The 27,498-nt window shown below is 38.3% G+C and overlaps 2 protein-coding genes and 1 pseudogene across 11 annotated transcripts in view; 2 read left to right on the top strand and 1 right to left on the bottom strand.

The window, feature by feature from the left end:
• Window positions 1–223: 223 nt before the first annotated feature.
• POGLUT2 (protein O-glucosyltransferase 2) lies at window positions 224–16,140 on the bottom strand. The gene is made up of 10 exons (XM_037799699.1): window positions 15,597–16,140; window positions 12,769–12,974; window positions 11,176–11,381; window positions 10,917–10,994; window positions 6,218–6,390; window positions 5,859–6,096; window positions 4,318–4,527; window positions 3,415–3,504; window positions 2,114–2,221; window positions 224–456 (listed from the first exon to the last, which is right to left on the bottom strand). Exons 1-10 carry the CDS (start codon window positions 15,779–15,781, stop codon window positions 439–441), a joined length of 1,512 nt encoding a protein of 503 aa, XP_037655627.1. The 5' UTR covers window positions 15,782–16,140; the 3' UTR covers window positions 224–438.
• LOC119507421 lies at window positions 13,508–14,692 on the top strand (annotated as a pseudogene).
• Window positions 16,141–16,326: 186 nt separating the features above from the next.
• BIVM (basic, immunoglobulin-like variable motif containing) overlaps window positions 16,327–27,498 on the top strand; it is a 31,902-nt gene continuing 20,730 nt past the window's right edge. For 4 of the 10 annotated variants that reach the window (XM_037799710.1, XM_037799709.1, XM_037799708.1 and 1 more), the window contains exons 1-3: window positions 17,796–17,894; window positions 20,946–21,532; window positions 25,826–25,952. In XM_037799710.1, the coding sequence (XP_037655638.1) occupies window positions 21,064–21,532; window positions 25,826–25,952 (596 nt within the window). In that variant the 5' untranslated portion in view covers window positions 17,796–17,894; window positions 20,946–21,063. Of the gene's footprint in view, window positions 16,436–16,658; window positions 16,677–17,795; window positions 17,972–19,104; window positions 19,703–20,945; window positions 21,533–25,825; window positions 25,953–27,498 lie in introns of those variants that run through there. The other 6 variants (XM_037799702.1, XM_037799704.1, XM_037799703.1 and 3 more) reach the window with 6 other exon arrangements.

The following is a 27,498-nucleotide window of genomic DNA, read 5'->3' as shown; positions in this document are numbered from 1 at the left end:
GATTTGACTAAAGATGCAAGTGAAAGATGGATAATGAAAGGTCTGTATGATGTATTGGTTAGAATTAGATTTGACTTTGAATGAACTGAATATCCAAAATAATAGTGGTTTACAACTGTCACATAAAGCAAGTCTGGATGGGAAGTCAGGGCAGGATCCAAACTCCATTTCTCCTTACCATTCCATAATACAAGCACAGCCAATAATTAACAAAATACAGGTCTTTAAAATAAAGGTGGTTTTATTATAAAATTCCAAATGTGTGTTTTAAGGACAGTTATGGGAATACTGTATAAGAAGAAACATGTCTCCATAATCTGAACAATCTCATAACAGATTTCATATTGTCCAAGGAATGAATATTTAAAAAAACATTCTTCTTTTCAGGTCAGAAGAGTCTTCAGAGCACCATTATTTCACTAGAAGATGGTTTTCATATCAGAGTTCATCTCTGGTCTACAATTAAGAATCAGAATATTTAGAGCCATCAAGAATTCTTATATGGCCACTACATTTGTCTTTTAATTATTTCCCCCTAAAGATGAAGGGAAGAATAAAGCCAAATTGCTGCTAGAGGTTTTAGGGCCTAGGACTATTTCTAGAGGATTATCCAAGAGTAAATCAAATTTTGTTTCATAGTACTACTGATGGAGAACCCATACATCTAAGGACTTGTATTATTATAAAGAGCCTTGTGTTATGAATAGCAGTGAAGGGCTAGAGTAGACAATGAGTCCGTAATAAAGCTATCATTCCAGCTTCTAACTACTACTAATCAATGGAACATACCCTGATTTGGCACCTCCACAAAATCACTTGGACAAAGAAAAAAATAAAATGGATGAGTAGAGAGAGAAACTGCCTAGTCTCACTTGGAGCCAACAGAAGTCTTCTGGTACTAAATCACTTACTTGGTGAGAGGACACCTTTCAATTTTGACAATCCCTGTTTTGTCAATGGTGTTAACTGCCTTTACGTCTTTGCAGCGCTGACAAGGGATTAACACTGATGATGTATCGTGTCTGAGGGATAGTTATTTAGCCCTCTAAAACCAGAACAAAATAAAATCCTAATTTTTAGCCTTTGCTGATTGTCATGGTGTAAATATTCCCACTAGGCTGATTCCAAGCTACCAAAAATTTTACTTTGCAAAATTTCTGCATATTTAATAATGGGTGATCGCATATAATCTGGCTCCATCATACCACTGGATTAGTGGTCACCTAACTCCTTTAAAACCCTCCTAACAGGTAGGCATGATAATTAACAAATCTGCCTTCTCATATTTGGTTGTAATACTGCATTTTTGAGTTTGTCCATTCAGAAATATATTGATGCTGCTTAACATAACATCAATCTAGCACATGATATATATACATCACAGTTTATACAATGTATATTCCTCAAAACAAAAAACAGTTATAATCAAAACAAACCTCTGGTTTCACATTATGTCTTTATCTATAAACAACAGAATCTGATGGTGAGAGACTGGTTTTTGGTTCTTGCTTTGCTATAATTCAGCTAGATGATCTGAACTAAATTCTTACTTGAACTCAGTTATTATGTTAACCATAAAATGAAGGCATTTATTTACCAGATGATCTCTAAGGTCCTTTTTAGCCTTAAAAGTACATATGTGAATCTGAGTTTTATAAATGAAACTATTATGTAGTGGTATCAAGAGTGACTGCTTTTAAATGAATAATTTGATAATATATTATCATATAATCATGGTTATATATTTATTCATCTCTAAATTGGGATAATGACATTGGCCAAACCGACCTCACAGAGAGATAAGGGTATCAGATGATACATGTGGAAACCCTTTGCAAACCGTAAACATCTATACAAATGCCATGAGATTTGAATTCTCACATTAAAACAGCTTTCCTCAACTGCCAAGGAGCTACCATGTCTTCTCACTCTTAGCACCCTTTCTTTTGAATTGTTACTATCTACTATATCTGTCTCTCAGGTAGACTGAATCCCTTGGAGGTCTCAAGAGAAACTCAAATATTTGTGGATGATTTAATTACTAAAGGAATGACTATGTGGTTGGATCAATGTTTGTTCTTACTCTGACATTGGCCGCATCAATTCTGGTTACCTTTTTTCTATGGCAAGTGCAAGGAAAGAGGTCATCCTCTGTCTGTGGTTCTACCCTCTTCATACCATCTCGGATTTTCGGCTCAGTCACTTGTAAATTGGCGTATTCCTGTTTTAAGTAACAATACAAAAACGTTCCTTATACTGTACTTTACGTACATTTACCAAATTAGATACTTTGGAATTTGTTATGATATGGGTGATTTCATTCACATACTGTCAAGTTTGTGTATGCAAATCCTTCCATAACCCCTTAAATACTCAACAACAGAGCTTCTGAGAAGCAGCTGTCCTTTGAACATTGGCTGCCTACTCCTAACTGAACTCTCCTTATTCTATCCCAAATTTATATGGCTTGTATGGTTTTACAACCTTCTGCCTTATAGTGAAAATAATTGCGAGTGTGATCTTCCTGAATGTCCCCACTACACTGAGAATTTGAGGACAGAGATTATTTCTGCCTCACTGTCCACCATTGCTTGTACAAGCATCACTCATCATCTTCATTTATTATTTGCTTACTTTGTAGCAGGCACTGTTGCTAAGTGCTTAGCTCAAGTAAATATTAGTTGAATGAGTGAACACTATCCTTAGTGATCATTAGAATTCAGGTGGTAACTCCCCCCAGTTCATTCAGTTTAGACAGTTCACCCTGTCTATCCCTTCTTCATTCCCTAGGGAAGGTTAAAAAGTGGGGAGACCAAAATGTAGTCCAGAAATAGAGCAAATTTGTTTTATAACAGAGCCTAAGATGTGTGGCTCAATATCTGCAATGCTGAGATAGAAATCTTAATATAGATCCAGTATTATTATTAGCAAATTTCTACTGCATTCTGTCTTTATATATTTATAATGGCCTTTTAAGTGGTCAGATGTGTTTTGGGTACAATTGCTAAATGTTTAGTTTAGGTCCTTGAAAAGAACATTCTAGAGAAGTCATGGTTCATATAAGGTCAGCACAACAGGTCCAAACATAATCTGCACTGTTTAGACAAAGAAATTGTAAGGCAGCAGCAGTATCATATAAAAAGAAAATATGAATCATTTACACCAACTTTGTAGGATTAGAGGTCAATCTCCTAACTAATACCATATAGTTCTAATATTAACACTTTTTACTTATTATTAGCATTCTCCCTTAATTAATCTTTGGTTTATAACTATTTTTTATTTGATATTTGAGGTGTACGTATATCTGCTTATATTAATATACTTCATAGAAATTATAAAACGAAATATTATTTGTTCCTGAGGAAACATTCAACTACAAATTATATGTATATTCTCTTGGAAAATACTGACCTGGAAAAGTTTGAAATAATAACAAAATATGTCATCACCCATGAGATTATTTCTTGCAAATTCTTGTCCTGCTTTGGCTATATTTTTTGCCTATGGGAACATGAAAAATCCTTTAATTAAACATAATTTTTCCCATACAGACATACGCAAACTAATTCTTAGAGTAAATAAATACTTCATATAGAATGTATTTTTATAAAGTTAACAATTCTACTTGTTTATTTTATATAAACTGTAAGTACACATAAGTATAAGTAGGTGCAGTCTCATGTGGTAAAGACAACATTTAACCTAGTATGTTTGTCCAAATCAAAGGGAGGTTTTTAAAGACTTAAGTTTGAGAAGTCATAATTGACAACTGAAAAGAAGCAAAGCAAAACTTGCTAGAATTAAACCTCTCTTGGAGAGAGAAGATACACATTAAGTGGAATAACAATGCCTTTGTAAAATAAATGCAGGAAGAAGTTTAATTCCCTGCCCTCAAGACTTTCAGCAGACAATTAGGTTGCAGTTTATTTCCATGTAATCCCTCACTACAACGTATAGTATGGAGAGTTACTCCTCCTGGCAGACTGGCCATCTTAATTTTCCTATTGCTATTAGAGGCAGTACTTAAGGCTCAGAACAACCTGACTGAGAGAGACAGAGAGAGCATAATCAAGGCCAAGTTTAGTTTTTGGTTTCATATGCAGAGTGAATATTTAATCCGAGACCCAACTCCTGAGTTCACTCTAAGGAGAACTGATGTGATTTTTATTCTATGGGGAGGTGGTTTCACATTTAGAGGTTTTGTATCTGAGGATCCTGAAAGCTTTCTAGGCTCAAGACATTGAAAATGAAGCTCTGATATTGGGGTACTGGTGTAATGTAAGTAAGCCTTCTCATTTCTAACTTCTCACTTACCTCCTCATCATGATCTTTTGCCCATTTAAGTTTTTCTAGGAGATCACTGAGGTTACTTTTAACGGGAATATAGTGTTTCCAGGGTTGCAGCTCATTGTAAAAGTGTTCATAGTAGATGGAGTCCTGCTTCAGCACAACACTGTCGCCGACTAGTAGATATGGCAGGCGATATGCTGCTACAGTGCCATCGATATTTATTTGATACTTATGCTGCAAAACACGCAGTAAAGCATAAGAACTTCAATTAATTCCACTCTCTTTATCCTTCTCCCCTTACCGCACATCAATTCCCACCATCCCCAGATACAAATTGGCCAGATTTTGCTCTCTGCCTTCACTATTCAGTAGGTCCTATCATATAACACACTGACCTAGAGCTCATTTGCATGCGCCCCTAAATATCATTAAGGGGGGCAACAAGTCTAACATTGAAGTGGCCAATAAAATAATAGAACTATTCTCCTAAGGCTACAACATAAGGAAAGATATATTTATTTGTGACTGTAATCCTTGTATTACTTTACTGATTGCCTACGTGAACCTAGTAATGTCACATTCTGTACCATGTTAACCATATTTTTTAAACACCAGATAGCTATACAAGTCTTAAGGAAATTAACAAGCTCTGGGGCAAGAACATGTAGGAATACAAGTATCCATAGAACTGTGGTGATCAATAGCCTCAGGTTGTAGAAAATTCAACACTTAAGAATAAAGCAAAGACATCATATAGCAGACCTCTGAGGGATGGCCAGTATCAGCTTGCTTTGATTATAACCATTTCTTTCCAAAGTCTTTGAGGTAAGTATGTGTTAAAAACACTGACAATTCAATTTATGGCATTCTTTAGGTCTATCTACTGTCACATAACTCATTAAAAGAAAACGTGGCCATCTACAGGGCAGACAGAGCTTGCTAATCACTTGCGTTCTTGCATACAGAGGACATGTAGGAAACATCCCTTTGCCCATCTTTCTCCCTACCACATGGGACTTCACAACCACTCTGTGGTCTAGTGAGCAGGGTGATGTCTCACTGAATGAAAAAGGCAGTTATTAGTAAAGGATTACTCCTAGGAAACATGAACAATCTACATCCCGCATCCCAAATTCCTCAACTCCACCAGAAGGTCTGATAAGAGACACCTGGATTATATCTCCTGTAGTCTTTCGTGATGATATGGATCTGGGGAGGAATATTTTTTAAGTGACTTACATGCACTTATGAATAAAAAAAGGAATTTGGAGTTGAAATATGTTTATTTTGAGGGTTAGTTGGAAAAAAAAAAAAACTTAGCTCTACCAGGGCTCTAAGTTTCCTTGATGAGTATTTGATATCAGGGCTGGGTATTGAGTCCAGTCCCAGGTTCCTAAATCAGTCTCAGGGACCCCCCTGCTTTGATATTCACCAAGTGTTGTGCTTTCCTCACCCATTCCCTGTAATTTACAGACAGGTCTCAATTTCCCTCCTCCATAGCTCTGTTTATACATAAATGAAGATATGTGGAAAATAGAAAGAATTGGCCACTGATGATTTCATACCTTGAAGAAATCAAAAAATGAAATGTGTTTCACAATGGGACCATACAGACTTTCATCATGTTTAAAGAAGAAAAAGTTGGTGAAAGCAGCGTCTATGAGTTCTGGGTGTTTTCTACTGAGTTTAACCAGCTCGAGTCTCTCTTTGCGGCTGTCTCGCCCTCTCCATACAGCTGTGGAGTTTTTGTTTTCCCAAGGAGGTCCTGTGTTAGCTTGCACAGACATCATATCCAGACTTACTCTAGAAGACAGAAAGTGCAACAGATATTCCTCCCAAACTGTTACCTCACAAAGTTTGTTAGAAAAGAACTCACCAAGGAAAGAAAACCAATGCTCTGGGTCAACTGAAACCCATCTCTCACCGGCCCATTGTTTCTAGAACTGAGTCAGTCAAGTCGTAAGTAGGCATCACGATATCTTTGGAATCTGTGGAGCCACACCAGGAAAAGATTGGATGGATGTTTGAATTGGATTTCTTTTTTTCCAAAGGCCAGTCTCCCAAATTAACAAAAAACTCAACATCTGGCATCTTTACCTAAGGGGGAAAAGTCCCAGAGAGGTTATTTTAATCTCCCTTAATTAAAGTTAGAAATCAGCACCAAAAGAAAGGCCAACCTTACAAGCTTCAGGTAATGATAATTACCTAGATTTGAACAGTAGGTAACTTTTCAGAATATTGTCACATGTATAAATGTATTTTTTTAATTTTATTTTGAAATAAATTCAAAGTTATAGGAACAGTTGCAAAAACAATACAAACCCCATATACAGAACTTTAGCATTCCCTGACCCCCCTCCCCCAATACCCCGATCCACTAACTTTAACATTTCTTTCCCTTTCTCCCCCTCTCCCTCCCTCTCTTCCTATCTATTATCCATCATCTATTGCTCTGTCTTCTGAACATATGAGAGCTAGCTGCACACATCCTTGAACAAACACTATCATTCACATATACAATTCCCATGAACAAGAACATTCTTTTATGCAATCCCATTAAGCACAGCTAAGAAGTACAAGAGATTCAACAATGATACAAAGCTTAAATTCTATATTTCCTTTTCCTTATGTCTCAACTGTGTCCCTTTGAGCCTCCTGTCCTCTATCCTCAGATCCCATCCAGGGTCATCCTTGGCATTCAACTGTCATCTATTGAGACAGTCTTTTCCGCCCCCCCCCCCCACAATTGTGGAAACATATATACAGCCTAAATCTTCCCATTCCACCCCCTCCCTAGCATTCCATTAGTGAGATTAATCACATTTAGAATGTTGTAATGCTATCACCTTCCCACCCTCCATTACTAGAAATTTCCCTTCACTTCAAACAGCAACCCTACACTCATTTCTTAACTCCCTATTGCCCCTTCCCCCATTTCTCTTAACACACTCTACTTTTCATCTCTATGGTCATATTCTCTGATAATTTCTTTGTGTTTACTGTGGGGCTTAAAATTAAACTTTCAAATCCATATTTGATACCAACTTAATTTCAATAGGACACATAAACTATGTACCTATATTCCTCCATTCCCCTATCTTTATATAGTTCTTGTCAAAAATTACATATTTTACATTGAGTTCAAAACCACTGATTTGTCATTAGAGTTTGTGTACTTTGTATCATGTAGGAAGTAAATAGTGGAGTTACAATTCAAAAATTATTGACTTCTATTTGTATTCCATTGCGGTCAGAGATTGTGCTTTGAATATGTTCAGTTGCTTTTGTTTTGTTTTGTTTTGTTTTGTTTTTAATTTATTGAGGCTGGTTTTATGTCCCAACATATGGTCCATTCTGGAGAAAGATCTGTGATCACTAGAGAAAAATGAGTGTCCTGGTGATTTGGGATGTAAGGTTCTATTTATGTCTGTTAAAATTCTCTATATCTCTTTCTCCTTTCTTTGTTTCTCTGTCGGTAGGGCTCCCTTTAGTATCTGAAGTAGGGCAGGTCTTTTATTGGCAAACTCTCTCAGCATTTGTTTGTCTGTGAAAAATTTAAGCTCTCCCTCAAATTTGAAGGAGAGTTTTGCTGGACAAAGTATTCTTGGTTGGAAATTTTTTTCTCTCAAGAGTTTTAAATATGTCATGCCACTGCCTTCTCGCCTCCATGGTGGCCGCTGAGTAGTCACAGCTTAGTCTTATGTTGTTTCCTTTGTATGTGGTGAATTGCTTTTCTCTTGCTGCTTTCAGAACTTGCTCCTTCTCTTCAGTATTTGAGAGTCTGATCAGAATATGTCTTGGAGTGGGTTTATTTGGATTTATTCTACTTGGAGTTCGCTGGGCATTTATGCTTTGTGTATTTATATTGTGCAGAAGGTCTGGGAAGTTTTCCCCAACAATTTCTTTGAATACTCTTTCTAGATCTTTACCCTTCTCTTCCCTTCTGGTACACCAATGAGTCTTGAATTTGGATGTTTTATTTTATCTATCGTATCCCTGAGATCCTTTTTGATTTTTTTGATTTTTTTCTCCATTCTTTCTTTTTTCTTTCATTTTCTGTTCTGTGGACCTCTAGGGCACTGAGTTGTTGTTCAGCTTCCTCTAATCTTGTATTATGAGTATCCAGAGTCTTTTTAATTTGGCCAACAATTTCTTTTATTTCCATAAGATCTTCTATTTTTTAATTTAATCTTGCAATTTCTTCTTCATGCTCTTCTACGGTCTTCTTTATGTCCCTTTTATCCTGTTCTATGGTCTTCTTCATCTCTTTTATATCCTGTGCCATGTTTTCATTCCTTGATTGTGATTGTTTGATTAATTGTGCCAAGTACTGTGTCTCTTCTGATATTTTGATTTGGGTGTTTGGGATCAGGTTCTCCATATTGTTTGGTTTTATCATATGCATTAAGATTTTCTGTTGTTTTTGGCCTCTTGGCATTTGCTTTGCTTGATAGGGTTCTTTCAAGTTGTAAAAAAAAAATACCAATCTAATTTTTCAGAAATACAAGTTGGTGGTGTACACTTTCTCCTAACCAGCAGATGGAATCTGCGAGTCACCTATACCCGTCAAGTCAGTTCTCCCCAACTCTGTCTCTGTGGTGTGTGTGGAAATGATTTTTGTGGGGTTCAGTTGGTGAACTCAGTTTGGGTTTGTTGGTGCTGTCCGCCCTGAACGTGGTGCGTGTGTCTGGGTGTCAGGGAGACAGGGCCGCTTTAATATTCAAACCCCCCACGTGCTCCCGGAGATTCAAGGCCGCTGCAAGAGTCTAAGCTTTCATTTCAGTTCTGCCCCAGACCCTCTCTGTCTCTGATCCACAAACCACCAGCATTGACATAGCATCCCTGGGTTTTCTGAGCGGGCCCCCCTTCTTAGCTGTGATCTTCCAGGACCTCTGCTGAGGGAAGGCTGTGCTACGTCACTAGTGCGCGTCGTCCCTCAAGGGAAGCCCCGGGCCGCCAGGCCGTGCAGGGGCGCTCTCAGCCTGATGCAAAGATTAGCCTATAATTCTTGACTGGTGTAAGTTCTGAATGAAAGGCAGGTATTAGAGCTGGGCCCCACCCCTTTCCTCTTAGAGAAGATAGATGCCCTGGGGGGGGTCATTAGCATTTCAATGGTCTCTCTCTGCCTGTGCCACACCCTTGTCTGGGTCACAGAACTGGGAACTGAAAATGGCCGAGGCTTTCTCCACTGAGTCGAAAAAGGAACAGAGCTAGTGCGAGGCAACCCTCCGGCTCTCCAAGGTCGGTCGTCACCCAAAGCCTCTGTCTACTTCTTGGGGATTCGTACCTCATAGTGAGCAGTTCACACTCGCTAATTAAAACCCCCAGTTGGAGCTCAGCTGAGCTATATTCCCTTGCTGGGAGAAAGCTTCTCTCTGGCACCACGAGGCTTTGTAACTGTGGGGGAGGGGTCTCCTGATTTGGATCCACAGTTCTTACTTACAGATTTTATGCTGTGATCTCGGGCATTCCTCCCAATTCAGGTTGGTGTATGATGAGTGGATGGTCACGTCTGTCCCCTGCAGTTATTCCGGATTATTTACTAGTTGTTTCTGGTTTTTTTTTAGTTGTTCCAGGGGGACTACTTAGCTTCCACTCCTCTCTATGCCGCCATCTTAGATCCTCCTAAATGTACTTTTATAGTGCCCAATTGGCAAATATACTTTTTACAAAAGGGATGAATTGGCAATGGTAATTTCTGTGCTAATACTGCCAAGAGACTCCAAGATGATCAAAGAGAGCAAGAATCACTGCAAAATAATCTCAAAAAAGCAGCACTTGGGACTCTAACCCTAGTTTCTTATATTAAGTCAGATGTTTCCATTAACCAGTATTTGAACCTAGGAAGTCCAACACCAAAGCCAGCACTGTTTACTTTGATGCTATGCTGCCTCTACTAACAAATGACATGAACATGTTGAAAGAATCTGTTTTACCTGGCCATGGAAAATGCTTGGAATCCAAAGCATTAAAACATACAAAGCAACAAAACAATCATTTTTTTTTTTTTTTTTTTTTTGTAAGGAAAGAACTGTGTTAGTCAGTCTGTGAAGAATCTTGAGACACTGTGGAGTGTGAAGGGTGTTCTTATTTCTAATGAACTGACACAGATTAGCAACAGAAATTTGCCAGGACTATGACGTCTTGGCTTAAAGGAGGCATAATAACTGATGCTATATGGCTACCTACATTCAGAATTAACTGACACTAAATGCTTGAGAAGAAAAGTACTATTATTTTTCATGAATAATTCAATCAAGATACATACATAGACTATTCAATAAATACCTAATGAAAAATTACTAAAAATGTTGGCATCATTTTTCACATCAGCCATTTTAATATTACTGTCAAAATACTCTTTAGAACCCTGTTAAAGCACAATATAGTAAGGAACAGGATTCAGTATAAGGCAAGTGTTCTTTGGCCTCATAACAGGTTTGGCACCAAAACAATTTTATTATAAGACATTTTCCTCTAGAAGGTATCCCACATGACATAAAACTTCAGAATAGCATTATATTAAGGCTCCAGAATAGAATATCACTGTCATAGTTATTAATTTTATTTAGACAAATCTGGACTTAAACTGTTCATTATACCTAGAGAAAATACATTCTTACCTTTCTAGTCAAAGAGAGTAGTATAGCATCCATAAAAATTCTAAAACCTACATGTTCACCATGAGTCTTGATATAAATCTGAAAGAGAATTTAACATATTTGATATTAGTCTAAAAGTACTGACAGACTGCATTGAGAAAAAGCCTGTCAAAATGATCCTCATTAGAATGATTTTAAATAAAACTACTTAGCTAGTTATATCCAAATGATCAAAAAATAAAATCAACCAAAACAAACAAACCTCAATTGTATACTGTACCTTGTTATCCTTCAAGGTGTAGTGACACAAACTTTGTCTTTGTCCAAATCTTTCTGGGATTTCTACTGCAATCTTTTCTGGATTGATGGTAGGGAAATGTGCCAGATCTTTCTGAATCTGAGTAATGGTTCCCGGGCAGTTCATTTCTCGTAGCCAGGCTGCACTATCTTCCAAAGGGCAGTCACAATTCTCATGGTAAACCGGCCCTAATTACATAAATTAATGAAGTATAACTAATAACTTCACTCAGCATTTGAAATATATAACAAAGATCTATAATACAGCTTCACAAATTTTGCCCAATTCAATAGGAAGGGCATTTTGACTGAAAAAATATTTTAAAAGAAATAGATTTTTATTGTATTGGGGCATTGCTAATAAGTTAGTCCTCTATTTTGACAGCTCTTCATAGTGAAGTCCTGTGATATTTTCGTAATCGGGCCCACTTTGCACGATTTCAAAAGAAAGCCAATGGATACTAATTTCTACTCTACAGTGGATAGTATAGTTTACTATTCTCTCAAATATACTCTGTACTTAAGAATAACTAAGCATAACTCAAAGGATGTCAGAGGAGTTGACCTGTTTTACTGAAAGACAAAAATGATACAAATTAATATTTCAATGATCTATCATATACATACATTTTGAAAAGTATCTAAGGTACTATTCTCTGTAGGGTGAACCATCATCAATAACAACAAAAATAAACAGAGAACCCCTACTGTGCTTGGTATTTTTTTTAAAGAATTATAAAGAAGCAAACGTAAACCTCAAAATAGTCTATTTCATTATTATTATTTTGAATTAATTATGGTATATGTTTACAGAACTAGTAACAAAATGACAGCATCTGAATTGAGATTCTCTTGTCATTTCTTTCCATAATTCTCAGAATCCTCTCTTACCCAGGCAGTAGTTAATAATGGAATATCTTTTTAAGGTTTTGCAGGTTACCCTGTGCCATATGGTCCTAGTTGGAAAAAGGAACCTAGATACTTTTAAAAAATGTCTCTCTCTCTTGGGGAGATGAAGAAGAGTCATGCCTCTCTCTATACACTGCTACTACACTGTCTTGAGGTACTGTCTCCTCTGACAGGGGAGAATATGGCTCTCAGTAACAAAGCTGCACTCTCATTCTACATAAGAAAACATCAGAGAATTTATCTGGAAAGATGGTATTGGAACAAAGGCCAAAAACAATGGTCAGCTTTCCTGCTGCTTGGCTTCAAGCCCTTTTTCTTCCAGAAGTGATCTGTCAAATTTCGATAATACTCGTTGGTTACTCATATCATGGATCTTCAATTGAGAAAATGTCATAAATGGCTTGATTATCCTCGCTAATTTTTTTTTTTTTTTTATAGGGAATGATTTCTGTATTAGTATGTTCTTTCCTTTGGAGCAAATTATAATTTCCATACCAATTTTCATTTCCTCTCTTTTACCAGGATTCTTACATAGTTTAGTTTTTAAATAAGAATGTCTAGTTTGTTTTTTCCAATGAGAAAATACCATGCTAAGTTACATTTGTTGATGGAATACATTTATCATTGTATTCAAATACTATTGTTTTAAAATTATGTTCCAAATTACCTTTTAAAATATATGGAGATCTGGCCACATGTTGACGTTGGAATGTAACTTCTACCTTCAGATTTTTGTAGCTTGCATACATTCTGTATCTTACTATGAAGGATCCATCCTTTCGATCTAAAACCTGGACTCCAACTCTAGTGAATTGCTCATCTGGTGCTGAGATTTTAACCTGGAACACCTTTTCTCCTGGAGAAGATGTGAATCTGTGATGGGAAGAACAATTAGATATAAAGGACAAGCTCTCAAAAATTATACTCTCCAATCTAGCAATCTTACTATTCTCCACATTCTCCCCCTGCCATGTGCTTTTTTCTTCTCTCTTAAGCTTCTGGTATCAAAGTGAATATAATGGGCTATAGAGATTTAAAATTAAAAAAAAAAAAGATGACAATGGCCAAAATAACATGAAAGTTTCATTAGAAAATCACAAGGGAATATGCTTGACTACTAATCCATGGAAACTGATTATTATGCATATTTCTTATGAATATTCATACTGTATTATGCATGAATTACACATATTACTTATTTATTCCATATATAATAATATTCTTATCAACCTCTATTTATATCATGCATCACATCTGAAAATTTGTGATCACAGAGTGCCTCTAAAGATAATTTACTTCTTTGAGAAAACCCCATGGGCCCTGGAATGGGAGGCTGTGGCAGCTTTCCTGGAGACTTTGGCAGTGGGTTCCTGGGCCAAGACCACAGGGCTCAGAGAGCCCAGGCTGATGACAAGGAGTGGCTCCTTGTTAATCAAGCTGGGCCACTTGGTCAAGGAAATGAAGGTCATGTCTCTGGTGTTCTGTTTCTTCTTTCTGCCCATCAAGTAGTCTGAAATCATCAACTTTTTCCTGTGGAAGTACCTCAAGGGTAAGGTTTTGAAAATTATGCCTGTGCCAAAGCAGACCCACGCTGGCCAGTGGACCAGGTTCAGGGCTTTTGTCACCATTGGGAACTACAATGGCCATGTTGATCTGGGTGTGAAGTGCTCCAAGGAGGTAGCTGCCAGCATCATTGGGACCATCATCTTAGCCAAGCTTTCATGGTCCCTGTGTAGCGGGTAGATATACTTGGGGAACAAGATAGGTAAGCCCTATTCCATCCCTTGCAAGGTGATAGATGTTGCAGCTCTGTGCTGGTGCACCTCAGCCCTGTCCCCAGAGGCACTGGTATCATCTTGGTCTCAGTGCCCAAGAAGCTGCTGCTGCTGGCTGATATTGACTACTGCTACACCTTGGCCAGGTGTTGCATGACCACTCTGGGTGTTATAGTTTTCCTGCCTGCTCAAGCAAATACCATGAAATAGGTTACCTTAAACAGTGGAAATTTATTGGCTCACGGTTTTCAGGCTAGGAGAATTTCAAATCAAGGCCTCATGAAGGTGATGCTTTCTTTCTGAAGACTGGCTCTCTGGGGCTGGCAGCCAGCCATCCTTGTTCCTTGGCTCCTCTGCACATGGAGGCCTTTCCTGGCCTCTCGCTTCTTTCTGTGTTCCATTGACCTTTGGCTTCTTGCTTCCCTTGGCTTACTCTCTCTTTGAATTTCATTCTGCTTCGAAAGGACTCCAGTAATAGGATTAAGACCCATTCTAACTGAGTTGGGTCACATCTTAATTGAAGTAACCTCATCAAAAGGTCCTACTTAGAAAGGGTTCACACCCCCAAGAATGGATCAAATTGAAGAATATGTTTTTCTGGGGCACACAGCTCCAAATCATCACATTGGGCAACCTCACCAAGGCAACCTTCAATGCCAATTCCAAGACCTACCCCTATTTCACCTCCAACCTCTGGAAAGGTTAACTGTGTTGACCAAGTCTCCCTATCAGGAACTCACTGATCATTGTGTAAAGATCCACACCAGAGTCTAGGTGCAGAGGACCTGGCCACAGCTTAAAAATAAAGTAAATTAATTAAGCCTGAAAACAAAACCAAAAAAAAAAAAAGAAAGAAAGAAAGAAAGAAAGTGATTTTCTTTTGAAAAATCTCCCTCAATGATTGTTTAAAAATCAGCATTATAAATCATGCTCAGCTATGGGCAAAAGCTAAGTGGGTTGTTTATCATCCTAGTAACACTGTATAAAAGTTTTTTGGCGTGAGAGCTCTTGCTGTTAAGACACTATTCAGCGTCTCCAATTGTTCTATTTATAGCTAAGTGACAAACTTGTGTTTCTTTGCTTTGGAAACATATTATTTCCAAGATTTGTTTTCTACAAAATATACGTGGCTAGCACCCACCAATAAAAAACACAATCATTTCAGAAGTATGTGACATAAAAATAAATTTTAACTTTAATGTATTGAACTCCCTAGAAGTGAAATAAAAGTTTGTTACAAACACACGGATTCATACTTTGCTACTTTACTTCTAAACTCTAAAGTTTCAAACAGAGCTTCATTCTTTTTTGAGTTTCAAAACATGCTTACCTGCAGATGTCTACCTGAAAACAGAGGGCAGCACCAGAAGAAAGATGAAGCAAACCAGGAATCTAACAATTAGGTTTAAATTCCTCATAACAGCTTTTGAAGGGGAAAAAAGTAGTTAGAAATAGTACTTTCAGTAAAGTGGAGGGGTTTTGCCTTCACCTGATAATGCAGGAAAAATAGCTAGAAGAGCCAAGTCTGAATTTTTTTCTAAAGCTACAGGGAAATTTTGAAATGGAAGGGGACACTGGCACAATCAGATGCGGATAGCACCTACAGATCCTAGAATTTAAGCTGCTGGGGAGAAGCCAGTTCTTAGGCAGATAGAAATTGAAAAGAGAAATAGCAACTTTAACTACAATACAAAATATTGAGAGTCGTTTCTCAACTTACTTATTCCCTGATGTATCCACCGCCTGAATATAGAAATAGCGGGCGGGAAGAACCACATCTGCTTTTAATCCAGGTCCCCATACTTCGCTCTTCTCCGGGCTCAGTCGCTTCTCTCCGCCGATCTCGGCAGATGCAGCAGTAATTGTTTCTAGAAAGAAGCAGTAAAGCAGCAAAATGCTAAACATTTACAAGATGGACTCTCGAAAAGATCCAGGGATAAAGTGAACGATGTAGACAGCACCAGCCGCAGCTTCGGCAGCTTCGGCAGTAGCACGTTTGCCAATCACAGCAGCAAACCTGGCTCAAATAAGTGTTGTTTAAGGTCCAAAGCAAGGCGTGCGGATCTCTTGCTTTCTTCCAAGAAATCACAACCAGAGGGCTGGCATGTTCAGGTTAAGGATGCTAGGTGTTCTGCTAAAACAGACCAGAACCACGCTGCTCCTCGTTCTTGGGACAAAGATAAACTTCTGCTACTTCTGCAACCCGAGCATCATTTGGGGGCGAATCAGCCTCAGGTTCCAGTCCAAGGTGAAAACCAAGGAGATTGGTTCGAGTGTCAGGGCCCCGGTTTAGTAAGGCGGTCTCCAAGTGGATGGAGGAGTGGACACGCGTCCGAAGCGCCGCGGGCTTCTTGGGATATGTAGTTCGGGATAGAACGAGCGGAAATCCTGCCAGGTTTTACCCATCTCTCAGTGATTTATTTATTTTTCGAACACTGTTTTCGGGGCACGGATAAATATTACAGATGCTCAATAGCGGGACACGCAGGTCTGGAGACACAGCTAAGCTGCTGCTGCTTCGTTTTTGGTCACCATATCCTCTGCACATGCAGAGGGCAGGTATAAAACAAGATGAAACAAAGGTTTCGTAAATGAGATCTAACGTCTGATCGTTGGGCACGGCCATCCAAGGCGCTTTCCCCGCTCGCTCGGCTGGGACCGGGGACTACAGCCCCAGGGTAACCGAGGACGCGTCAAGGGCAGCGCGGGCAAGGCAGGCCGCACTCTAGAAGCTGTAGTCCCGGGTCCGTGCTGGACTCTGACGTGGCCGCAGCGACCGACCCCACGCTGACAGACAGAGGTACCCCCGGGGCTGTGGGCAGGGTCCGAGATCTCCGCCGACTGCTAGTGCGCCCCGCGCGCCCCACCCTACGTAGGGCAACCACCGGCGCAGCCTGCCTGGCCTGAAGCCGCGCCTTGTTTAGGTGCCGCAAACCCCCCCTGGGCTGTGGAGGAGTCAACACATCTCAGGGCCCTCTGTCCATCCGAATGGAAAACCATTGCTTCCGTTCCCTTCCTCCCGGGAAAGACATAGGGTCAGCCGCCGTCTTTAGATTTTCAGAAGCTGGGCCTCAAGAGTGGAGGAGAAGCACTAGGAAAACAAGGGACAAGTCCTCCTGTGAACAAAGCTCGATTTGGAGGTGCCCTTGTCAATCCTGTGAATACCGGGAGTTCCTACTCAGGCATTTGTCTTCCTGCCAGAAGCGGCAGGGGCTCTGGCACAGGGCGCAGAGAGCCCGCCCCCTCGCCCCTACCCGCACGAGGGGTACACTAGGAGAGGTCGCGGGGTGGGCGGCCCGCAAAGCACCTCACGGTCAGTTTCGGAATCGGACCTGAAGCCTTCCTCTTCTCTCCTTCCCTCTGGAGCTCGATTGCTGCCCCTAACCTAGACCGGCTGTGTGGCTCTGTGATCTAAAGCGAGCCTAGTCGGAAGCTAAGCAGGGCTTTGTTTATTTTATTTTTTGCAATTATCATTATTAATGGTATCGCATGGTTCATTAAACTGCCTGAATAGGGGATTTCCCATTTCCCTCTTGGCCCTGATGCTGTAACTCTACCCTGGTCACACTCGCCCGGGCACCTTTACCACAAGGAAGGGTAACCAGGGCAGATTCCAGGCAGTCCTAGCCCCAGACCTCTCCCCTTCTTCCCCGACCCTTCGCCGCGAACTCCCATCTTCCTGCCCGCGTGGGATGGAGGGAGAAAAAGAGGGTCCGCTTCCCTGTTGGTGAGGGGCAACGTGGTCGTCTGCGCCGTGGCGAGGAGGACTATCCTCCTCTAGGAAAGTGGGGCCGAGGCGGCGCTCCGCAAGGGTGTCGGGGTGGGCGGGCTTGCCCTGGAGGCGTCGCGCGGGGGTGGGCCGCAGGAGGAGTCGGCCGCGGCGAAGGGGCGCAGGAGCGCGCCTCCCTTTCCGCGCTGGCGCCGCCTCCGCGCACACTGGCTGGGACCCGCCGGCGCCGGCTTTCGCCTGCGTCCTCCCGCGGCCTCCGAGTCGGGCCGGGCTGCGAGCTTCGCAGAGGTGGGCGGGTGCGGAACTCTCTTCGCCTCCCCCGAAGCCTGGGCTTGATCCTTGTACCGTGCACGGGAGGAACCCCGGTATCCTTTCGTGGGCTGGCGGCCTCTGCTCTCGGGAGGGGGCTTAGGTCTTTCGGCGGAGAAGAGGCCTGAGGGGGTGGGGTGGCCATTGGTTGGAAAGGACGCGGAAAAGGTTGGATGGGTTCTTAAGGTTTCTCCTGGTCTTGCCCTCGGGTGGATAGTCGACCCTTAGTCAGTTAATTGCCCTGTGCCTTCTATACAGAGTATAGATAATAATAGTTGTCATATGTGGAAGGCATTACTAAAGAGATTTTAAAAAATGTTTAGTTCTTAAGCAAACTTGATAACTTCCAGTCATGGATTTAAAACATAACCTACAAATATCTGACCTAGGCAATGATTATTGACTTTAGATATGGAGTATTTTACAGCACGGTTTGTTCCAAGGACTTCTTTAAATCGTTACTTTCAATGGTGCATTTAAAGCTCGCCATTTTGTAAAATTTTGCTTTACACTCATGTAAAACTACTTCTATTGTTTGTGGCATGATTTTAGAGTAAATCCTTAAGTTGAACATTAGGTCCTTTAGTAATTCTTACCAATAAGTCCTAATGTAGCAACGACTCACTTACCTGGATAAGGGAACACCAGTTCTCACAAGTGAGAACCAGGGAAGAGCAAAAGAGGCCGCTTGGTTGAACTTCCAGTATTTGACTCATGGGGTCCTTTTTGTAAACCTCTTCTGAATCTAGGCTCCTAATCTAATGCTTACAGTAATGCCTGGGATGGGATGATGTAGGCACCTAAAACATAAATATTTGTTGCACGAAACTTATACAAATTCCAGGACCTGGGGATACAGTACTCTCCCAAACCAGACGTGAAGCAGGCAGAGATTCTGAAGCCCAGTTCTGAGCCATTCTGTGGACACAATAGCAAGCATAGCATCCTTGGTCCTTGACCTCAAAGAGCTTATACTGTAGTGGAAAGAATAGAGGTGAATCAGATATACAATATGGAAAAATAAACAATAGCAGTGTTTGAGTAATGGGATTTTGCAAGATTTTAATTTTCTGCTTAATATTGGTATTTTGCAATTTTTTTCCTCTAATGTATTTTACTTATGAAGTTATAAATATTACACAATTTTTTAGTGAAATTTCCATCAAAAATGGTTCACGTGAGAAAGTTTTGATATATATCACTCTTAAGTTTACCACTGGCTTCTTGACAGTTGATATAAAATACATTCTTAGGCTGATGATCTTCACGTTTTTGGGTAAAACTGCAATCGAGATTATTCTTGTTTAGTGATCATTATTGAAAAACAAACAAACCTAAACACAAACCAACCAGACTGTTGTTACTTGATTTATTAAACAAGTGCTAGGTTCTTTCTTTAGCTTCTGGGAAGCTTAGCCCTAATTTTGTGCTCAGATGCAGTTATTTTCCTTAGTTTATGTGTTTGATAAGAATATTCTCCTATATATGTCCCAAGCGAGAATACTTCATAAAATACTCATACTGCCACACAGAGAGCTGGTCCCACAGGCAAAATTCTATTCAGCTTAAGGAAGCTATGTCAAAATAGAAAAATAGCTTGAGATGGAAGTATCCAAAGGGCAGTGCTTGGAACATTTCTATGTCACCAGATCAGACTAATTCAAATAAGCTTTGCCCATTGCCCCTTATCCTTCCCATTTGCTATCTTTTCGTTGCTCACCTTAACAATAACCCACCACCACATATTCATACATACCTCTGTCCACCACACTGGCTTTTAGAGAAAGGTATGCCAACAACAGGCATCTGCTGAGAAGCAGAGAAACAGAATCCTGAAAAAATATTGTTTGGTCTGTACTCACCTTCCCTTTACCATCTTGCCCTTCATACCATGAAATGAGTAAGAAGGTGAAAACAAAAGCTAGCCATTTAGAGACCCATTGTACCTGCTTCAAAGATTTGTTTACCAAAAAGCAAATTGAAAGTTTGTGAAACTACTGGAGATTCCATCTCTGGTAGTGACTGGGGAAGTTTCTGCCAAACCACCCTCCTGCAGATGACTATAATTTCTGCACAAATTATTTTTAAGAACCCACTATCTGAAGGTTTTAAATAGGGAGAACGCATTCCTTAAAAATAAAGAAAGTTGAACCTTATCTAGGATGTGTAGAGTACTCCATTCTGGAGCTCTGTTTCCTTAAACTACATTAAGTACACAAATCATAGTACCTTGCTAATTTTTTCCTTACAGGCTCAGGATAATTGAATCATCTCTGTTCATTATTTCTTATATCCTCAGTCATAGATTTTTTTTTTCATTTCTGTGTTTGTAACATGGTCTTTATATATCATTTTTCTGTAACCTATGAAAATTACTTTTAATTCTGAATTTTAAAGTAACCAAATGAGCAGAGATACTGATGGGTAAATATCAACCTATCAGACAAGGAGGGTTGAATTTCTGGAAGTGTTCCTCTGGTGCTTGGGCCCTGTGAAATGGAATCCAAGGGCACATGCTGCCCTGATACCTGAGTCAGGGTGTCTCCCAGATTACCTGTGATGATTTTATTCACCAAGCACTTCCTTTGGTATAACTCTTCAGCTTTCTTGAATGCCCTCTGTTGCTATGTTAAACTTTTCCGTTTTCTTCCGAAAAAAAATCAGTTTTCCCAGTGAGACTGTTGAGAAGTTAATGACAACTTGAGTTGGAACCTATTTGGTTTTTGTCAAGTGATGGATATTTTAAAATCTTAAATTCTAATTTTTTGTTGATTTAAATCTGTGGGACCATTATTTGTCATGTATTCTTTATGCTTATACACTTTTAAACTAATCTGTGTTATGTATATTATTTTAAAATAAAGTTTTTTTTAATGATACAAATGGTCAGAGGTATGACTATAGGGATATAGAAGTTGTGATATAAATACTTTTAAAATAAAGGCATTTGAATCATATTGGGTAGAGTCTAGTGCTTTTTGTGGTGTCCAGTGGATTACTGATATTTCTTTTTCCTCCTTTTCTTCTTAGGAGCCTGTGTTGAAACTCTCAAGTTTTGTAGAATGCTGTAAACAGTTGTCGAAGTTGTTTCCCAAGAATCAAAGAGTTGCAACTTCTCCCTCCTAACAAACTTTTACAGTTTCATTCAATGCCTAACGTTGCAGAAACAGAAAGGGCAAATGGTTGTGGAGATGTTGAGCACAAATCAGAGAGAAATTGTCTTGAAGAGAATTTGCAATGTGCTGTAAAATCTTTCTGCACAAGTACCTCAGGAGCATCCTTGGGTCCTAAAGGAGATGGTCATTATCCATGGAGTTGTCCAGTGACTCACACTCGAGAAAAAATTTATGCTATCTGTTCAGACTATGCCTTTCTCAACCAGGCAACCTCCTTCTATAAAACTCCAAATCCAACACGCTCTTCTTGCCTCCCCAATAGTACCTCTTTGTCTGCTGGAAATAATTCAAGATACATTGGTATCCCTTCTAGTACATCGGAAATAATCTATAATGAAGAAAATAGCTTGGAAAACTTATCCAATAGCTTGGGGAAGCTACCTCTTGCATGGGAAATTGACAAATCTGAATTTGATGGGGTGACCACAAATTCAGAATCAGGTGAGGAAGGAGCCATGGTGTTCACGTGTGAAAATAATAAGAAAACAAATCATGTATATTTTAAAAACTTGCCATTAAGCATATTTTTCCTTTGCAATGCTAAACAAGGAACATTGCTGTCATCTTCTTGTATCATTGCAGTTAGAAAAAAATGAAATCCTGCACATAGGTTATTTTCATTACAGCGTTGTCACTAGAAACATCAAGTATAACCTTTGCATTTGAGAGTTTTAAAAATCTAAGAATGCTGTAAAATACAGATATTGACAGTAAGTATCCTGTAGCTTAGAAAAGGTTAATGACATGGTTAGAATAACATATTACTCTGTTGTAGTTTTGCAGGCATAAGAATTCATATTTCCTGACTAAAAATCTACTTTTCTACAGTATAACGTTGTGGCTTTTTGGTTGTTAAAATTTTTTTAGCATCCAGCAAGGCCTCCATGTACAACTGAGTAGTTTGTGTATTGCACAATTTAAGAGGATATCGTTCATCTAGGGGTTGTCTTTATTCCAACTAATTCTGCCAAATTTGTCCATTTCATCTAAGTTGTCACATTTGTTTGTACAATGTTGTTTGCAATATTCCCTATCATGTAATATCTGTAGGGTCTTTAGTGATAACCCCTCTTTCATCCTTGATACTGGTAGTATGACTTCTCTTTTTTCTTAATCAGTCTAGCTGAAGCTTTATCAGTTCTGTTCATCTTTTTAAACAGCTCCTGACTTTGTTAATTTTTCCAGTTATTTGTTTTCTACTTCATTGATTTCTGCTCTTATTTCTTTCCTTCTCCTTACTTTGGGTTTAATTTGTTCTTCATTTTCTAGCTTCTTAAGATAGAAGCTTAGATCATTTATTTGAGACGTTTCTAGTCTAAGCATTTAGTTCTCTAAATTGTTCTGTCAATACTGCTTTAGCCAACAGCCCACAGATTTTGATGCAATGCATTTTTATTATCATTTAATTCAAAGTATTTTCTAATTCCCCTTGATTTTCATGCATTATTTAGAAGCATGCTGTTTAATTTCCAGTTATTTGGGAATTTTAAAATATTGCTTTAATTTCTAATTTAATTCCATTGTGAGGAGAGAATATATGATTTCAGTCCTTTTAAATGTATTGGGTCTTGTTTTACAACCCAGCTTATGGTCTGTATTGGTGAGTGCACCATGTACACATGAGAAGAATGTGCATTCTGCAGTTGTTGAGTGTAGTGTGCTATAAATATTAATTAGGCCAACATGGTTGATAGTCCTGTGCAGATTTTTGTCTTTCTATGACTTGACTTAATGTTTGTCTAGTCTTATCCATTATTGAAAGAGGGGTGTTAAAAATCTTCAACTATGATGGTGAAGTTAATTTTTCTCCACTTCATTCTGCCCATTTTTGTTTTCATGTCATTTGAAGCTCTGTTATATGCATGTATTTATGATTTTTATGCTTTCTTGATGAATTGATCCTTTTGTCATTTTGAAAAACCCCTCTTTATCCATGGCACTGTTTCTTGTTCTGAACTCTGCTTTGTTTGACATTAGTTTAACCACTCCAGCAGCTTTCTTTTGTTTGCATAGTATGACTTTTTCTATTTTCAACTTATCTGTGTCTTTATATTTAACATGCATCTCTTAGAGACAGCAGTTAAGTCTATCCGGTGAATTGTTTATTTTAGATATTGTTTATTTTAGTTCTAAAATTTCCATTTGGTTCTCTTTTTTTAATAATTTGTTTCTCTTCTGAGATTTGCTATCTTTTCATTTATTGCAAGAGTGTTTTATCTACCTTAAGCAGCATGATTTACAATACCTACTTTAAAATCGTTATCTTCAAATTTCAACATCTGGGTTATCTCAGAGTCAGTCTTGATTATCTCTTCTTGAGAATGTGGCTCATTTTCCTGTTTCCTTACATGTTCAATAATTTGGGATTCTATCCTAAATATTGGGAATATTATGTCATAGAGCTCTTGATTCTGGTATATTCCACCTGAGAGTTTTATTTTTGGTTTTAGCAGGTAATTTACTCAGTTGGACTGATACTGCAAATTTTGGCTCTTGGGCAGCAGCTCAGATCTCAGTTCAATTCTTTTAGTTTTAGCTGTGCCGACAGGAGTCTACCCTGTGCATACATGGCTCAGGGGTTAGCCCAAAACTTAAGCCAAATTTATACACAGAATTTGGGTGTCTCCCTTTCTGGCTTTCTCGTTTCTGAGATCGCCCCACCTCACTTTCCTGTAACTGTGATTGCTCCAAACTCTGTCCTGTGGTTCTTTAAAGTAAAAAAGATGGTGGGTTTTCTACTTATCTGTTATCTCATTGCTTTCTCTAAAAGCCAGTGGTGTGTGTGTGTGTGTGTATTTATTTTAGTATTTGGTATATATATTTGGTATTAGGCTGTGTGTGTGTGTTGTGGGTAGGGTGAGGAATGGAAGAAGGAATATTGTATGATAAGGGGCAACAGGCAAAGATCACTGGAGTTAATGTGATGGGGAAACAGAAGTGTTGAAGTATTGGTCTTTTATATTCCCATCCCAAACTTAGCTTCCACTTTGATATAGCTTCCTCCTTCCAAGTTGAATGGAATTTTGCTCATGGGACCAGCTGTCATTGTGGCATGTGGGAATTTTATGAAGTCTGTTCACTTGGAACTTATATGCTGATTCATCTCAGGGGCATCGTAGGCATACACCAGAAGAGAACAGAGGACAGGAATATTGTAAATCTTAGAGTAGAGCATAGGAGTACAGCCCACTCTCTGGGCTGTTGAGATCACAGATTTCAGTTGGGTCAAAGGGTGCTCCATTAGTCTCTAAAATTTTAGGTGTCTTGGAAAATTGCTTAGGGAATTAAGTCATTATTGGACTAAGACTTCTCAAAAAATGGTGGAAAGTAGTTTTCTCTGTTCTGATTCTCCAAGATTTATTTCACCAATGAAGGAAATTTGTCAGAGTGAGATTTTGCTAATGTTTTGCTAGTGATTATTCAACTCTGAAAAATCATGTGTCCTCTGTGAAGACTTAAAAAGAATAATTAAGGGGAGGGGAGAAAAACCTTGTTTCTTGATTTTGTAGTCTTCATTTTTATGACATTTTACAAAAATTATAGAAAGTCCCTGTGTAACTATGTATAATTCCTGAGTTCCAGCTAGTTTTTGGCTGCCATATAGTTTCATTGTAGAGCATCTATTCTTGAATGAATAAAATGGATAGCTTTCCATTTTTTTTAATTAAGGAGATATGTGTGTGTATATATATATATATATATATATATGTAATCTATGTTTTAAAAATTAAGAACAGCTTGTAAAAATAAAATATTAGCCTTTAGTTTTTGTAATAGATTTGAATATTTTATTTAAGATAGAATATGTGTATAAGATATAAAAATACTTGAGCACAGGTAACTGAAATGTTAATAGTATTTTAGTGAAATGAGGCTTTTTAAAATTTATATTTGATTAATTTTTAGAAATTTTTATAATTTTGATAAGGTAATCCATTAGCACGGTTCAGAAATAAAAGGTATAAGCAATAAACAATATAAAGTCTGACTCATACTCTTGTTTCCAATTTGTCTAGTTTCCAATTTCCCCTTCCCCTATAGGTAACCACTGTTTATCTTGTTTGTCCTTCGGAGAAAGTGTGTGTGCGCACGTGTGCACTTGTATGTGTATATGTGTATACATGCATACACAAACACAGACAGAAAGGAGACTGTTTTCCATTCTAGTTCCTGGAGCTAAGGTTGCATTTGTATAATGTATATGTGTGCATTATTTTTAATCCATTTTGTGGTCTTTGTAGGCCTAAAGATATTTTTAAACATCACATCATCATGTTATTGGAACCAGTGCTTTTACTTTCTTGACAGAATTGCATTAATGTGGTTTTATTATTTTATAGAAAGGATTCATTTTATGGAAAGTGGTCCAGTTCAATATTTTACTCTTAGTAATTTGATTTTCTAGATGTGGCTAAAGATTTTGTTAAAGGTTCTTTTACCAGCTAAGTGACTACCCTCTACAATTGGAATATAAGAACCTGATAGAAAATAACATTTATGGTGGTTTAAATTTGTTTTTATTCTCTCTCTCTCTCTCTCTCTCTCTCTCTCTCTCTCTCTCTCTCTCTCAAGTAGGGGAGTATTCTTGAAGATTCTTGTTTTACTTAAATATATTTACAAATAACATTTTTAAAACTAGTGGTAGTCACTTTTAAAGTTTGGCACATAATTTTATTGTCGTGGCAGTTTACTTCATCTTAAGCATTTTGCTTGTTTTACACTCCTGTATTCTAGGCAATGTAAAGAAACAAATTTCCAAGAAAAAAACTTCAGATAAGAAAGGAAGACATCAAAGGGAGTGTCCTCAGCATTTTCCTCTTGAAGATATTAAGCAACGCAAAGTATTAGACCTCCGACGATGGTAGTGTTTTTTGACAGTTTTTATGTTTTAATTTTAAAATATAGACATAGTATATATTTTGGCAATAATTTTGCTATTTAGCAATTAATACATAAGAAATATTTTTGGTTCTAAAATTGTTTAGTTTTGAAAAGAATTTATAAATATTCAAAGTGTAGCACAAACGTTTGAAGTAAATTAGTATTGAGCTATATTAGCATTTCCCAGGCTTTCCTGGTCATGAGAATCATCTATATGAAACCACGTAATCGTATCTAGATTTAGCAGTTGTTAAATTGCTCTAAAAAATGATTTTAAAAACATAATACCATTGTTATACTTAATAAAATTATAAAAATTTCCTTAGTATCTAATTTCTGAGCTAAATTCAGATATCCCAAATTGTCCTAAAAATATATCTTCACACATGGTTGTTCAAGGCTGGACCCAGCTGTGAACCACATACTATATTTGTTTGTTGTGCTCCACAACCCTCTTCTAATCCAGATCAGCCCTGCTTCCTCCTTCTACTATTTTGGTTGCTTTGTTTTTCTTTGGTTTTTCAGGAGATTGGCTTATTGAAGAGACCTTGCCAGATGTCTTGTAGAAGGCTCTATCTTGTTGATTTGTCTGATTTTTGCCTTTAGTTGTCTAAATTATTCACCTAACTTCAGTATTCCCCATAAACTGGAAATTATAAAGGTGTGATTAGATTCTGGTTAAACATTTTAGGCAAGAATACTGCTTAAGTGGTGCTGTGTACTTCATATTGCATCACAGCAGGAGGCACATAATGTCTGGTTATTCGATTTTAGAGAATCTTAGAGTTATTACTAGATTAAGGCAGTGACAGATAGCCTTATCTCACCCTATAAAGTTAGGATTTTTCTTTGGTACCATCAAGTAATCCATGGCCAGTAGAGTGGCATCATGCTAATATCCAGTTCCCCATCAACTTTGCACCTAAATGTTTTAGCAAAATCCATTGATGATCCTTGCTGGAATCCTTGCTGTAAAATGATGATATTTCAAAATTTTCTCATTCCTTCTACCTTTATTATTTGGCATTCCTCTGATAAGAAGAGCTTTCACTTATCAACTGGGGTTACTTGGTTGCCCTAAAATACAGTTCCTAGTCTAAAGAATAAATGCCTAATTCATGATAGCTTTTAAATATTACTAATCTCTGATTTGAGCATTTTTATTTTAACTCTTTTGAATGAGGTTTTAAAATACTAATTTTTATTACTTATTCAATAATGTTTGAACCGTTTACTGTGGGCAGAATGCAACAATGCACAAAGCTTGGCCTTTGTCCTCAGAAGATATAAAATCTAGTTGGGAAGAGGGGACCAAGCAGACAAATATAAAATAAAGTGTGTGAATAATCGAGATGAGAGGAGGGTGATCATGAAAACACTTCACTAAAGAGCTGGATTTTCAAAGGAAAAAAAATAGAACTATGTGGTGGGGGATGGAGTGGTGAATGGATGGTAGAAGTGTATGGCAAGTTGATAATAATGAGTAAGCCAGCTTGTCTGGAATGAGGCTCAGAGAGGCTGAGAAA

This window comes from Choloepus didactylus, chromosome 12, assembly GCF_015220235.1.
Source record: "Choloepus didactylus isolate mChoDid1 chromosome 12, mChoDid1.pri, whole genome shotgun sequence".
NCBI classification, from domain to species: Eukaryota; Metazoa; Chordata; class Mammalia; order Pilosa; family Megalonychidae; genus Choloepus; species Choloepus didactylus.
This window is presented reverse-complemented; position numbering and strand designations above follow the sequence as displayed.

Bases quoted from the DNA above. Each gene is read 5' to 3' on its own strand.
- POGLUT2 (XM_037799699.1), bottom strand. From the start codon at position 15,781: ATGTTTAGCATTTTGCTGCTTTACTGCTTCTTTCTAGAAACAATTACT. The intron at 6,097-6,217 runs GTGAGAGATGGG...TCTGTCTTCTAG, and splicing joins GTTCTAGAAACAATGGGCCG to AGTAAGTCTGGATATGATGT. The intron at 4,528-5,858 runs GTATGAAATCAT...CGTGTTTTGCAG, and splicing joins CATTTTTTGATTTCTTCAAG to CATAAGTATCAAATAAATAT.